The sequence below is a fragment of the Strigops habroptila genome, chromosome 11, assembly GCF_004027225.2.
Source record: "Strigops habroptila isolate Jane chromosome 11, bStrHab1.2.pri, whole genome shotgun sequence".
In the NCBI taxonomy this organism is placed as follows: Eukaryota; Metazoa; Chordata; class Aves; order Psittaciformes; family Psittacidae; genus Strigops; species Strigops habroptila.
Window position 1 is genome coordinate 11,912,271 of NC_046360.1, and position 15,695 is coordinate 11,927,965.

The window sequence follows — 15,695 nt, forward strand, 5'->3', positions numbered from 1 at the left end:
GCTGTGTGAATTCCTCTGCTTCCAGAAGTGCCCTGGGTATGAACCGGGCTTAGAGGCCAACAGAAAGGCAGGTCAGCTCGGAGCCAGCCAGGGCCAGCTGCAATCCCAGCTCCACCCATGTGAAGGCAGAGTTATCCCACTGGAGTCACAATGTGAAAAGTACATACAGCCCTAAAATTTTACCCTCTGACTGAAAACCGAGGGCTCGTTCTTCCTAACACCAATTCCCTGGCTCCCACTCCTCTCTCATTCAGTGCTCCCACCCCCAGGCCACATCCTGGCCCTAAAGAGCCGAGGGCTTGAGCTGGAAGAGCTCTCTAACACCGCTGCCTGAGCATAGCCTTGTGTACCAGCCACTGCACTTCAGTGCCTTCATCTCCTACATCACTGGGCAAACTCTAGGAATAGGAGGTGGTGATGGAGGCTGGCATCCACTCCCCTCTCCTGATGATCCTGTGGCGCTGGGTGATGGTTTGACTGCTGTCCCCCAGCCTTGATGCCCCTTAGCCCCAGCACACAGAGCTGCTGCTGTGTTGTCCTGCAGTCAGCCAGGCACTTGCCCTTCCCTGTGCTCCCCATCTGCAGGACATGCTGTCTTGTCACCCAGGAATGAACTGGGAAGGGGCAGGCTGGATTCGGCTCATTGGATAGGTGAAAGAACAGCCCATAATGGTTTTAGTGAAAATAAGCCCCACTTCCTTTCCCCACAGTAAGCAGAGGGAGAAAGTTAGCACAGCAACCCTCTGATGTACCTCTCAGATCTTGCCCAGAAGGGCCAGTGACTCTCTTCTTTGACATGGTCATGCCCAGCTGAGCAGGGACATGTTCAGGACACAGCTCGACCCAGGGCCAAACCCTGCATTAACCACATTAATACCAGAAGAGCTGGCACAAGCAATGCCCAGGGCTGTGATGGCTGGGTTTTCATCTTCCTTCTCAGGCTACAGCGCTGCTCACTGCTGGGTTCTGGACTCCAGACTGGCAAGACCGTGGGTCTCATCTACATCTAACTGCCTCCAGACCACAAACCCCTCCCTGCCAGCTCACCACTGCGACTGGCGAGCGGGCAGGAGATACAGAGCAACAACGTACCAGGTATGTGGCTGCCAGCAGCAGCTACTGGTAATCACTGACCTTCGGTCTTGTCCCTGGGCATCTGGAGACAGATTTTCCAAAGCTGTTCCCTTGGTCTGGGAAAAGCAACTGGTGAAGGAATTTCCTGAATCAGAGCTGTTATCGCTGTTGGCCAGTTTGGGCTTCCCGGACGAGAAGGCATGGCCAAAGCCATCATGGACTAGACTTCTTTTCTCCTGGCTGTCCTTTGACCTGGATGAGCTCGTTTGAGTGGAGGGAGGGGAGGAAGTATCGTTTCCTGAGTCATATTCATGATACTCTCCATTGTGGCTGGCTAGGTTGCCAGGCGGGCTGTCTGTTTTGGTAAAGAGGTCAGCAGAAGACCCTGACTGAGAGATCTGAAAGCAAAAAAGCCATTTGGCATTGTTTGAACGGGTTTGGGGGGTGTGTTTCTGGTTTTATTTTGCCTTTTTTTTTTTTTTAATAAACCCAGAAATTTTACCATCATGATGCACTGAAACAAAAGGAAAGGAAAGAAACAAAGTAAGAAAGAAAGAAAGAAAGAAAGAAAAAGAAGAAAGAGGAGAAGAAAACAAAAGCACATATCCCTGAAAGAAAACCACAGTAAGAAGAAACTTCTTTTCCCCCTGCTATGATAACGGGAAGATTTAGAGATCATGCAAAGAGTATCAGCATGCGATTCATGTTAAACAAAAAGAGTTCAGCAAAGTAAATGGGCAACCAAAGAACCAAAATAACTAAATCAAAAAGAGGACAAAGCCCTTATTTAACCTTAAAGAGGGGAGGGGAAAAAACCAAAAGAATAAATGTGTATATATGTATAAAAACCCCTACATAATCTTTGGGAAGAAAGCAAAAATGAAACCAAATCTTAAGGGAGTGAATTTTTTAAGCTTCCTTAATAAAGAGGCTGAATGAATGTCACTAAAATAAGCAAAGAAAAATCAAATCAAATCAAGGGCTTCTGTACAAAGGAAAAACTTGCAAATAAATAAGTTATCACTTTGAAATTTAAAAAAAAAATAAAAAAAAGAGAAAAAAAAAAGAAAAAAGGGGGAGGGAAAAAGAAAAATCCCTCTGGAAATAAAAGGTATACAGATACTTCTTTGTGTGCTTTTTTACCCCCTGAAGAAGATACAGCTAATGCGCTCGAGTGACCTCTCATACATTCCCTGGTGTCTTGCGGATAGCATCCACTTACCCATCAAGAACTCCTCCTTTAGTAGGTAAGGTGTAAGAAAAAAGGAAGAGCGGGCAACATAAGTCCATCATTAGAGTCTCAAATGACATGAAAAAAACATAACCCCTCTCTTCAATCCACACTGCCAACTGTTTGCTCGCCTCCTCTATACCAATGGCACGACTGCTTTTGCTCTGCTCGCTTGTCTCCCTTATTATTCAGTTTTGTTCCCTTCTGCTTTAAATCAGGCAGTTCAGCCCGTTCCTGGAGGCTGAGTGCTTGTGGTCACAGCTTGCACTAAATCCCCCTGGGTTTCATGAAGTGACAAAGGGAACTCAAGTGAGGGAAGAAGTAAAGGAATTGAGAAGGAAAAATATTCCCCCCTGTGCTGCACTGGAGCCCTGTGGGGCAGGGGACACAGCCTTGCTCCTGCCAGCCTCTGCGTGGGGTTCAGCCAAACCCTGCCTGGGTTTCAGTGGTTGCTGAACCCAATGGGGCCAGCAAGGACCCCAAACCCACACAGGCTGCCCTGGGCAGGGCTGTGTCTGGGACCCTGAGCGCCACCAAAGAGATTTACATCGTTTGAGTATTTTACAGGTCAGTTTTAACTCCACTGGCATTTACCTGAGCTGGTCCAGGAATGCACCAGCGCTGGGAGGGAGGCTACGTTAGTGCTAACATCCTGCCCCTGCAGTGGGGTGAGGTTTAGGGCCAAATGCAGACCCAGCACATCTGCACTTTCATGTAGCCTCCTCCTCTTTCACTCAGATGCTCTCCTCATTGCAATCCATGAGGTTTGGCCCAGGGTCCTTAGTGTGTGGACACATAGGTTTGGTCCTCCCAGCTCGGGACAGTCCTCTGACACATTCCCAACAAGCCGTACTCCCTCAAACACCTGCACATGTCCTCACACTGTGCTCTGGGGCACACAATGCCATCCCTCTAAGCCATGCTCTCCACACTGGGAACTGGGCAACGCTTTGCCTTCACAAACCTGGGGTATTCTGAGATGAGAAAACAACACTGCAATGTTGTGCAAGGACAGGGCTCGCTCTTATCCACAGAGGGACTAGAAACCCTTTACAGCCACCTTTTACATGGAGCTCCTTCATCCCATCAGATGGTGCCTTCACATCCTGCCTTGTGGCATCTGATCTGTGACCCTCAGGGGAAGGTTGCTCTCGACCTAGTTCAAGAGGTGCTAGTTGGGACGTCTGACTTGGACACAAGTGCTGAACCAGCAGTGACTGAAACCAGAGCAAAGCTACCAACACACACAGCAGCTTCCAGCACTGTCTGTGATATGACAACTGCCCACAACATCCTCACACTCTGAAAATGCCTGGAGCTGGAGGATCTCCAAATACTTCCTATATTGCCAGGGAGAGAAGCATTATTGCTTCTAGGATAAGAGACAACAGAATAGGAATTGGTTCATCCTAGCAAATCCATACTGGAGCTGGGGACTCCCCCATCCCCACTCCATACTACCTTCTAAGCGATGCTTAGTGCTAACTTGGAGACATCAGGAGCCCCAGCAGCAAAGGGAACTGAAGTGATCCTTCTTCACTAGCCAGCTTGCACCTTCAGTGAAGAAACCCTCAACAGAGCAGAAACATCTCCCAGGTGTTCCCAACTAGGAATGAATGGAGACACACATTGCAAGTCCTCATCTGGTACTGCTCCTTACTACTTCTCAGCTCTAGCACTTCTCTACCAGTCTTTGTTTACTCCGGTAGAAATTACAGTGTCAAAGGAGCATAAGAGAGGTATTTGGTTCTGGTTTTCACCAATTCTTTCTGAAACCCTGATGCCATATCCAGAGCCCTGAGAGAACTGGCCTCTTTACTTTGAACCACTGCACTCTCCCCAGCCACATCCCAGAAGATACAGGATTGTCTTTAAAACGTGCCACCAGATATTTTAATAGATGGGTTATGGCTTGCATTAGATCTGCACCCTGCCCAAGAGACAGTCAGCTTTTGATCACCTTCCATTTTCAGGCATAAAACCACCATGTGAGGTACTCCCTGGCTGGAGATGCAGGAAAGGACTGGAGTGGGATGAGGCTGCTCTGATGGACACCGACCCCAGCATCACACACACTTGTTTCTGCTTCCTCCCAGTCTAAACCAAAAGGGCTTTATTTCTGCCCCAAAACACAGCAGTTTCTTAGCATTTCTAAACCAGCTTTCAAGGCTGCTGCTGGGCCCGGGGATGCATGCTTCTGCTTATCTTCACTGAAGTCTACCTTCAAACTAGCAACTGTCATCAGCACATCACAAAATCTGTCAAGTGACCAGGGGATCAACAAGCTTCTCTGTAGCTCAACATCAGCGGTAGCAGCACTCTGGGAAAAGGCAACATGAGGGTATCAGTGAAATATGGAGCCCACAGTCCTTGTGAGGCCTGGAGGAGCTGGTTGGGGCAAGGCAGGTGCTGGGGGGACACAGCAACTTCCAGCCCCACCACCCGGGGCTCAAGGCTGGAGCCAGTAACTTCCTGCAGGCTCTGGGGGAGATTTCTGACCTGTGGCAAGAGCCAGGACAAGCCTCGAGATGCTCAGCTTGTCTGTCTGCTTGGATGAATTCCCATCTGATGACCTTGGCTTTGCTTCTGGTCCCGTTTTACTGCCAGCCTCACGAGATGGAAACAGTCCCACATCTGAAAACACTGTGCGAGATCTAAAAACACTGCAGAGCTCAACTGAATTCTAATGTCTTTTTGTTTTTCTAGAGTGTCTTAAAACACTCTGCTCTTTCATGATCTCATTTTCTCTATGTGAACATGTTAATTTTTCCCCCTCTCTAATAAGTAATTAAATAATCCCAGTGAACTTTGCCTCCTCCAGCTTTCAGCAGGGGAGCTACTGCTGCCCTCAAGGGAACCCAAGATATATTTATTGGATTTTTTTGGTTTCAAATCATTACTTAATCAAGATGAAGGGGGAGTAGACATAAGGCACTCACTCATACACCAGACTGTAATTGTGAGTGTGATCCTAGACCAAGAGGCAGTGCAGTCTAATAGGTTACAAAAATACAATCACTACTCATCTTCCAATTAAACTGAACAACTCCATTTACTGTGCTGCAAACAGCCCTGGGGTGAGAGATGACTCTACATCTTCTCAGCCATAAGGGGGCTGAGACCCATCAATGAGCTGCGTGGCACGGCCTCACTTCTGCTTGTAGGATTTCTTTCTTGGGTCTTTTTATTCTTGTTTTGCAACTCGCTTCAAAGTGGAGTTAATTTCCTTTTCAGAGGTGCATAATGTCTCCCTTTCTCTCTTTTCTCTGTGCATTGGAATAATGAAAGGAATAAAACACTTGTGTCAATGACCCTGGTGAGCCTTGTTCTCAGCAAGGGCCCAGCAGACATCTGCTGAGGAGCTGCTGGCGCAGGGAGCAGCACCTGCTGAGAAGGGCTGCACAACTCTGAATCCCACTGTATCGAGGAATGCTGAGTGGAAAATACCCTTCTTTTTGGCTAGATGGAGAGCTCAGGGAGAGGCTTCTTGTACCACAAGGGCTAAGTTAAGTCCAGGAGCATGAAGGCAATGACAGAACTGTCCCTGCAAGGTCAGAGCTTGGGTTATTTGGGGCTGGGTGGTAGCGCTGCTGAGCAGCCTGGCTCCCAGATCCATTGCTGGGATTAAATTCCCAAGAATGCCAGGCAAAGGTTTGTTCCTTTGGAAAGATCTTTTCAGCATGCTGGGGTGCAGCCAGCATCATGTGACACAGGCCAGGGTGTCCCCACCTTGGCTTGGGCTTGGCTGGCCCTACTTTGGAGCAAGGGTTTGCCTTCACCACCTCCTTTGGTACCTGGTGTACAGCACAGCCCCTCAGTGGCTGCAGGCATCCCTCCTTCACCTTTGCCTCCTTTGCCTTTCTGCTCTTCGAGGGCCCTCTTTGTTGACAGGAACATGCTGCCTAACAGTTAAAAGAATAGCTTTTCCTATGTAAACTAGAACAGGCTAGAGCAACAGCAAGCCAATATGCAGGTCTGCTAGAAGGTTTCCTGAGCCCTCCTACACGTGCTATCCCAGTATTTTCTCACTCCTACCTTTCTGCAGACACATGAGCATCATTTGGAACAGCCGTGCCCCACTGAGCCTCACTGAAAATGTGGCTCAAGCCTGTGTTAATTTGTGACATTGTAAATGAGTCTCAGTGGAAGTAAAGGAGCTGGCAAGGAAAGTGTCTGCAGCGTGCAGTTATCTTCATCAGGTACAACAAAGGCAATTAGATTCATGCCCTGCAGGTATTTCTATTGCTCTGCTCAACTGAAAGCACACTGGCATGTGATACATCTGTGCCAGTGTACAATAAAGCATCTGCAGCAGGTTAAGGGCATTCTGTTCAAAAATAGATGCTGTATATTACCCACAGTTTCTCTGCATGCGTAGGCACAGACCCTCATGCAATCCTGTTCTCAATAGGTGGCTATTGTGGCTGCATGGGATTAAAGGGAGAATGAGTAGGAGAAGATTGGGAATTCACTGCCAAAAAGAAAAGCAGCAGGGAACTTTGGGGTGTTTCTGCATGTGTGTATGTGCATGCATCAACCTATGCATAAAGGCAAGAGAGAAAGCAGCAACAAAGTAGATGCATGGATAGGGCATTAGGGCATTATTTCATGTGCTTTATCCCTCATAAATTACAGGTAGACCTAGTTAGAAATTGTGGCTGTTCCAGTAGAAAAACAAACTGGGGGAGGAATGACAGAATTTACTACAAAATGTTTCAAGTTTTCAGAAGAAAACTAATATGGAATAAAAAAAAAAAAAAGGCTTAAAAAGCACAATCTTTGATTTGGAAGTGCCATAACATTACCTCATGGGAGTCTGTGTATTGTCTCTCTGAGTCTCTCCATTGGGATCCTTCCTGGACAATCCCCTTTCCTTTGGGTACATGACAATGCATCTCCCCAGGTAAGGATGGTTTGGCTGGGAAGCTCAGGCCAGAGGCAAGGGTAGGGGTGTGTAACACCCCAACCCTCAGAGGACTGAAACATGGCATTTTTGACTCCCAGTTCTGGAATTTTTCACCCAACATTTTCTTTCCCAGTAATTTATTTTTATGTGATCACCATTTTCTGCAAGAGCACATTTTCATTTCTAACACATCCAGGCTGCTCTCAAAGTCAAGGCTGACAGGACTAAGCTTATTTATAGAGCAACCGTTTGAGTCACAAAAGGGAGAGGCATCAGAGAGTTGTGTATAGTCATTAATAAATGAGATTACAAGTTCCCATTCCATTTTTCCCTTGCCAATTTTGAGTACATGATATTTAATGACCTTACACAGAAAAAATTCAGGGGCAGCACTTAACCAGGGACTTCTATTTAAACAAGCTTAAATGTGGGCTTGGATGATGTCCCAAGAGACTCGACTTCTTTTGGGGAACAAAAGGACCCTAATGGGTTGCATATTAAAGGTAGTGATGCCTTTTAGTCATTTAAATATTTGCCTGTGTTATTAACCCTTACTAGAAAGAAAGCAGCAGGGGCCTGATAACATTTATTTTCTATCCATCCCCTGCATTTCTAACTATAAAGCTCTGATTTTCCCTGCCCTGCAGCTTGTGTGCTCATTTACCCAGTGAAGCAAGTGGAAAGGGGGATGCAGCATGCCCGAGTTTAGCTCATTTTAAAGCTTTTGCAGTTTTAAATTAGAGTTTATTCTTGCTCAGGGAACAGAGCAGCTGGTAGTCAGCCTCACAGGACTCAGGGAGCCTGGCTTCAGAGAGAGAAAACCTACTACTCATTAAAAACCAGGCTTAGACTTGAAAACAGTTACATAAAATACGCCTCTTGAACCAAAAAAAAAACCCTGGTGACATGATGCAGTCTTTGGTTGGCTGTTTCTTGGGAGGAGTTCTTAAATCATTCCTACCTTCCCAAGTTGACAGAGGGCAACACCCCAGGCTCCTGGCAGTAAGAGCTTCATACCTTGTTGCTCTTTCTTCATGTGCACGTGTTGATGTGTGGTGTGCAGGTTCTGCTACTCACTCTACCTTATATGGTGCTATAAGCAATGACTCACATGGGCACTGCACAAGAGAGGTCTATAACGAGAGCAAATATGCATATCTATAATGTTGAGAGACAGCTTGTGCCTGTCTGTACCCACGTATAATCTCTGTGTATTTTGATCAGAACACTGTCTGTGTGGGAGAGCAGATTAAGTCTCTCCTCTTGCTGGCACTACCTCATATCTGATGTAGCTACTGCCTATGGCTGAGCTATTTCAAGCTGATGGCTGGGCCTAAAGGAGAAAAGCAGTTCCCCTTTATATACCACTCTGGGGATTGGAGGACTCTATACTGAAAACACCTCTAACGTTACACATCCACACAAGTACCAGATTCTGCACTACCTTGAGTCCTGTGTAGCAATTTATCTCTCCAGAATGCCTATCAGATACTAACACCACAATCAAGGAGCATCATACCTCTGTTTTGCAGCTAACTGGGAACAAAGGAGAAATATGCCGTGGGAAAGGAAGACTGCATATCAACCTGTATCTAATACCTCTCTCAATCTCTTGCTCCCTCAAATCTATCATCTCTTTCCATGTATATGGAAAAACATCCCAAGGCATGAGCCTGATTTTACCCTCAGCTGCACGTGCAGTTCCCATTACCATCAATGAGAGCTGCTCATAAGTTCTGAGTTCAGCCCCTGGGCTTGTCAGTCCAGAGCAACAGTGATCCTAGAAGGATCCTGATAGTCAGAAAATATCCCCTGCCAATAATCACCAGCTCATTAAACGTAGATGTTTCTTTTATGTATATGTTTCATTCCCTTTCTTCCCCCAAAGGACTAAACTTTTGGACATGAAGACCAGTGAATTAAGTTCACATCCAGCTGAGCAAAGACTGCATAACAAACACTTCCCTGTAAAATATCATTGCTGGAGGCCACTCTTGTTTCTTTTTTGTTAAATGTCCTCAATTCATTATTCATAGGCTAGAGCCTTTGCAAATTTTTCCCCTCTCCAGCCCCACCCTTGGTGGGAAAGCACTGAAGGAAGGAATGACTTGAAATACATTGGAGAACAGCACCATTAATAAATAATAGTTTTAAACCAACTTTGTCTAACATCACTATAATTGAGTTATAAAAATTTCATATCAGATTTCTTGCCCAGATTCCTGTGGCTAGTTCAAGCAGAGGAGCACAGTGTGTAATACTTACTACTTCCTTAGGAGACAGGAAGCTGTAGAGCTGGAGGGTTTGGCTGGCTTTTTGGCTGGCCTGAACCTCTGCGGAGGAGCTTCGCTTTGCTGTGATCTTTGAATGGTGCCGGGAGTGTCTTTGCCGTGTTTTACGCCTTTCCTCCCGAGACCTGGCTCTGTGCCTCCAGAAGACATGAACAGCCAAACTGTTACTCCTTGCTATTGCAGTATTGCCCATTACCAGCTCCACACAAACCCTTGGCAGCTCTGTGCTAAGGCCATTGTGTGTGGGCAAGGTTTTCCACATGACTGCTCTGTGGAGTCATGGTGGAGAGAAAAGGAGTGTTTTGCTTTTCTACTTTTTTTAACAAAGAATATTTTGCATCCAGGCTTTGGATCTCAACCTCGTGTTTCAGCTCCAGTTCATGATTTTACGATGGCTCAAGGCAAACCGTACTTCCATACAGCCTTGAATGTCCCTATGGTAATACACCTCCAAGAGAAGGCACATTCTGTCTGCTCTTGCATGAATGCTCCTCTGATTACTGATTGCTTTCCTCCCCCCACAGAACATCATATCTTCAGAGGAAAATTCCCAGTAGTTAGAAGTGAAGTGGGAGAGAGGGGGTGGTTTGTTCAAGTGCTTTCAGAAAACATGAAACATGATGTGTGTAAACTGTGCAACTTGCTATTGCAGTGATTCTGGGTCTAACACCAGCATCCACTTAGCTGGCCCCAGGATGCATCTGTCATCCACAGGACAGAGATTTTAATCAGGTCAAAGATGGTGGCTATGGCCATGGGCAAATATATTTCCATTACTAAGACCATGTTTAAGGATCTCTCAGGACATAGCAGCACACAGCCCTTGGGCTGGGGAAGGAAGACTAGGCTGGAATCAGCTGTCATGAGCTGATCATCAGCCATGAGGATTAGAAGTGACTGCCAAACCAAAAAGCAGCAGCCACTGCTCCTTGAGGCAAAACCCTTCTAGAGCTGAGACTACAAGAAGCTCAGCCCTCAGTAATGTGACATAGCTGCTACCAGAGTGGGATGTGGCTCTGCACAAAGAGTTTGTGGGTCACAGAGGCTATTGCAATCATGTCCTTGAGCCCATTGGGAAGCATTACAGAACACAGCTTGGGGAACGGTGACGTTACCTGCTTCGGCAGCTGGGGGAGTGGGAGTCGGAGCTCTCGGAGCGAGAGTGGCAGTGGCGGTGGCGATGGGATTTCCGGCTGCGCCCACGGGAGCTTGAAGAAGCAGAGAGGAAAACCACCATTAGGCTGGCAAACTTGGGGGGGGCAAGATCCAGCAGCTGGAGGCTGAGGTCAATAACATTCAAATCAGAAAGGAGATCTGCATTTTAAGCCAAAGAGATTGCGCAGGACACCACTGCAGGAGAAATTCTCCATGCCTTCAGAGCTACGCTGACATTAAGGCATGCCATCTTATAGAGATCTATGCAGCGTTTTAGCTACAAGCTATTAGGTTAGCTCTGTAGCCTTCTGGGGGAACATCTATGGAGTAGCATGCAGGAGTGCAGCAGACAGCACCAATCCTTTCTGTTTTCAAGACTTTCAAGAGCTATGTGCTTGCTCACTCATCTGCTTGCCTTTCATCCTGCAGCCTACCCCAAGACAGCCAGGAAACAACCTGGGACCTTCCCATTGCTGACCCTCAGTGGCGGAGCACCGTCCCTCTGAGCAACCCAAAACAAAGCTCCAATCCTTGCACTTCTTGCTGCAACCCCCTCTAGTGCAGGCTCCCTGTTAAAGAGCAGATGCAGAAGGACAGGCTCCAAATAACACAGTACACTCAGTAACAGCTAGCCTTCCCCAGCCTCCCTACGTGTCTCTGTCACCTTTTGTGCCCATTCCCTCTCACCATTGCCCACCACAGCACTTACTTGACGTGGCAGTGTAACCATCTGCTCAGGCTGGCATTGCTATGCCAGCAGGCAAAGCTAACGATGGGTTAGCCAGTGGGAATGCTCTGGTTTCTTGGCCACACTATACCAGTCACTGACAGCACCAATACAACCTACTTGGACAACATTTAGCCATTTGCTGCTATAAAACTCAGCAAATCAATTGCTTGAGAACAGCATTTCCTTTAAGGCAAGAAGGCAACCCTCAGGGCAATTGCTTGAACTCCACCTGGCTGTTTTCTCTGATGCTTTCACACCCTATTATTATAGTTAACACTTCATATTTGGGGATCCTCCTTATGTCCGTCTGGCTGAAACCAGCAACACTGAACACCTCTTCCTCACATGGTGGATTTGTGTTAAAATCCCCATGTTTGCTCTTCACCTTCTGCATCAGTCCATCCACTTTAAATGTTTTCCCTTTCTGTAGTAGAAAAAAACCTGATCTTGTGTAATTTATATCAGCAGATACACAGATAAGCCAAAGCAGCATGATAATACAAAAATCCTGAATCAAAATGGCTCATGGGATCTATGTGATCCACATCAGGAGCAATAAGGAGGTTTGGAGAAACCAGGAGTCACTCAGCTCTCTTTGTGAGCTGAAAGACGAGGGCTAAACTGCCTTGGCTACTTTATTCCCAAAGAGCAATTGTGGCTGTGCTATTGAACATGCAGAAATCACAGAGAAAAGGAGATGGGCTCTCTGCATGCATTAGAGAGGGCCTCTGCAGGCAGCACAACATGCTCTGCACCTCATGCACTCCCAATCTCTTCAGTCCCAGTGTGTACTGGGGTCACACTGGCGGCATCAGGGGCTGTTAATACCAAGCCAACCATCAGATTTCCATCTGCTAGCTCAGTTTCTGTCTCTAGTAGGGTATCCCAAGTCCCAGCAAAGCTAACCAGGGGCTTGATGCCCAGGGTTCAGCCCCAGAGCTGTTTCCTTGCTGTGAAAGCAGTTGAGAAGCTGCAAGTTGCAATTCCCAGGAGAAGACAGAGAAGGAGGTGAAAAATGGAAAGGGCTTACAGGTCTTCCTTCCATCCCTGAGGAACCATATTTTACACCATACCTCTAGACTGACTGCCCCATAGGACAGGGACTGTGCTGTGCTAACACTCTAGGGCAGATGGGATCCTGAAACCCAGGTTTTTACAACCTCCATCACCTCCAAACAATCCCTTCTTTTCCCTAGTCCCCATTGCCTTCTACTCCCATTTGGAATATTTGGTTGTACTGTATATCATGAATAACCTCTACTGTAACCTCCAAAAGCTGCCAACAAGGAGGAGCTTAGGCCCTTTTCAGCACGAGTGTGCCAGCCCGCCCCTTGGGAGGCTTTGGGGCACTGTGCTCTGCAGAGCTGAGTTCATCCCTCAGGCTGCCCTCGTCAGAAAAGCTGGAGTCTCTGCTCAGGACTGGGTGAACAAGACACTGTACATCCTTGGGAGATACAAAAAAAAGTACTAAATGAGATGGCACAAAAGAGAGGGAAAGATCTCCAGCCTCTACAAACCTTTGCCATTCCAGCAAAACCAGAATTGCTGTGTTTAGCTGCAAAATAATCCTGAGAGTTGCTTAGGGCTGTGCAGCTCCAGGGGACACACCACACCAAGCACTTCCTAGCGTCACAGCTCTGTGCAGGCAGGGTAAGGAACTCCATGAATCACTACTTACTGTTTTTTGTGTTTTCTTTCTTCCTTTCTCTTACTTTTGGGGCTTGAAGAACTAGATAAGAAATGGCTAATTAATTCAGAGATTTCTGCTCTGATAAAAAGCTGCACAATCACATGTCAATGTTACAGCTGCATTGCCCAAGAGCATGCAATAAGAAATGAAAGGGATTAATGATTCTGCCACAGCACAGGGGGTCTCTGAGTGCCTGCTGACAAATCTGCCTGTGGGCTTGGCCAAAAAGGATCTTCAAAGGGAGCAGCCACCTTGGTGACTTCTTGTTTCTGTATACGCATGTACTGGAATCAGAAGAGTTCTTCCAGTACACACCTGGAAAGCCACTGACTCTGAGTGTTTCAAAGATGGGCTCTGCTAGGTGATTCCATACTGTTTGCAAATGAAACCATAAGAGAAATGAAGACTCAAGGTGCAGGATGGATACAACATGGATGAGGTCACCAGGGGCTTGGTTGTACCAAGAGGACTTTTCCAGTTACGTGCTTGATTGCACAGGTTGGGCTGGAGACCTGGTTCCTACAGGGTCTAAGGAATGCTGAATAGGGAGAGGGTAGCTCCAGACCCACAGGGAATTGGGAGAGCCAAGGGGATTCCACAGGAGTCGCAGAAGAAAAGTGTCTTCTGCCCCCAACTAGCAAACATCAGCCTTGTGAGACCTTGAAGAGACCATTAAATTCGTATTTCTATAGGACCACCCACACTTGACCAACTCTTACCTATGTCTTCTCTTCTTTGAGGATAACCTGCAAGACACAAATATGTACACTGAATGCAGGGTCTCACAAAATTGGAAATTTGAATCAGAGACAATGTGTTTAGGCCCAGTGTTAGACTGAGCACTAGGGTGAGACCACCCCAGGTAGCAGCTGGGCAGAATGGCCCTGGCTTTCCTTTAGGCAGCGGGGTAGCTGAGAGATGCTGATGTGGTAGAAGCAACCAACACACTACAAATAACTGAGAATATGATCCTCAGGATAACAAGTCTGCAGAGATCAGATACATCCCCTGTCCCTGGAGGATCTCCTTCCTCTGCTACAGCTTCCAGTCTTGCACTGCACTTAGTTCAAGGGGGCAGAGGTGAGTTCATTCCCTGCTTTTCTGTATGAAGGACCAAGTAGCAGTCAAAGGAAAAATCCTTTCTGTATAATTCCAGAGCATCCTCACAGCCAAACCAGCATCATGCCTCTGTCTTGCTTCCTGGGACATCCTGGGATGACACAGGAGCCGCTGTGCTGGTGGTCCTTGTAAAAACCACCCTGGGAGCATGGAGGACACTCTTCCTTGCAGGCTTGTCCCCAGTACACTGCACAGCCTGCTCTGTCTCAGCTTGGAGCACAACATCCTGCATTGCACATGGCCTGAAGTCCTGCCTAGAGGGACCGTGAAGTTGCCTATAGCAAGGTCAGCTGGGATCTGTAGCTGAAGTGCTACCAAGTGTCTGGAAACAACCTCCATCAGTCACTAATGCTTAGTGGTTTATCATGCTACCTTTTGGGACCAGCGAGCAGGATCCTTGGTTAGCAGGGGCATACATTGGTACTAAAGGTTCAAAGCAGAAGAGCATCTGACCCCAGACTTCCACCAGGAGATGGAATCCATAAATGAGCATAAGAATCCTCATTTGGGAAGGAAGTATTTTAAAGGACTCCATATCCTTGTCTCTCTTCCCTCCCTTCTCTTTTAAGCTTTTTACCCTGTTATCCATTTTTGGCAGCTTCTCTCTTTGCTTCAATGTATTATAAATACATGAACTTTCCAAGGGTGATGGCATCCACTATTCTCTTCAAATGTTGGTTTAACAGTTGAGAGAAAACAGTGAAATATTTGCAACTTGAAAATTTAATTGTGTTCTTTAAATTAAAAACAGCTTTCAGAAGAGGAACGTGGAGGAAGTGACCCAGGGCTGGCGGGGAACACTGGGATGGGGGTGCAGGGAGCTGGTCTGAGCCTTTTCCTGCTCCAAACACTAACACTTTCTGCAGGCTGGGGGAGAAAGGAAAGGGACTGGTGCCAGCCCCAGCCGCTGATCCCATTGGCATCCCAGAGAGTGGGAGCCATGTGAAGCAGGTCAGCAAGGACAGCAGGCAGAGGATCTGCAAGCCTTGCACTGATCTCTCAGTCTCTCCTGTCTCTCTTGTCTCTCTTCCCCTGCACCCCAACAGCTCACATTTATCTGTTGCATCCCGTTTTGTGCCCTCCTCGCCTGGAGGGACACCATCCCTGCCCCTCCGGTGCCACCTCCCCTCTGGGCAGCCATTACCAGGAGCTGATACCTGTCAGTGCTGCCTGGCGCTGGGCTCAGCCCACCGCTCTGCCAGCAACAGCTTCCACCCCTTGTCCAACCCCCCCAGCAGCCACTGCCAGCGCTGAGGAATTACATTTTGAAGGGAAAAATACCTGTTTCTTTTTCTCTTCTTGGAGCTCTTCTTCTTCTTCTTCTTCACAGGTGAGGGGCTGTAGGAGGGAGACCTGAGGAGGCAGAGGGGCATTAGGGACCGCAGGGCTCCCCACAGCCCTCCCTGCCCACCCCAACCCTTACCCCTCCACCAGTGGCATTCCCTTGGGATGGGGAAGAGCCCGGGAATCCTGGGATCCCCCTGGACAGGCTGCGGGTG

General features: G+C 47.4%; 1 protein-coding gene across 4 annotated transcripts in view; it reads right to left on the minus strand.

The window, feature by feature from the left end:
• Positions 1-15,695, minus strand: part of SRRM4 (serine/arginine repetitive matrix 4) — a 44,731-nt gene that overhangs the window by 8,924 nt on the left and 20,112 nt on the right. For 2 of the 4 annotated variants that reach the window (XM_030501376.1, XM_030501374.1), the window contains exons 4-9: positions 15,478-15,549; positions 13,797-13,823; positions 13,066-13,116; positions 10,618-10,710; positions 9,477-9,639; positions 1,135-1,472 (exon numbers count right to left, since the gene is read on the minus strand). In XM_030501376.1, the coding sequence (XP_030357236.1) occupies positions 1,135-1,472; positions 9,477-9,639; positions 10,618-10,710; positions 13,066-13,116; positions 13,797-13,823; positions 15,478-15,549 (744 nt within the window). The remainder of the gene's footprint in view (positions 1-1,134; positions 1,473-9,476; positions 9,640-10,617; positions 10,711-13,065; positions 13,117-13,796; positions 13,824-15,477; positions 15,550-15,695) is intronic. The other 2 variants (XM_030501375.1, XM_030501377.2) reach the window with 2 other exon arrangements.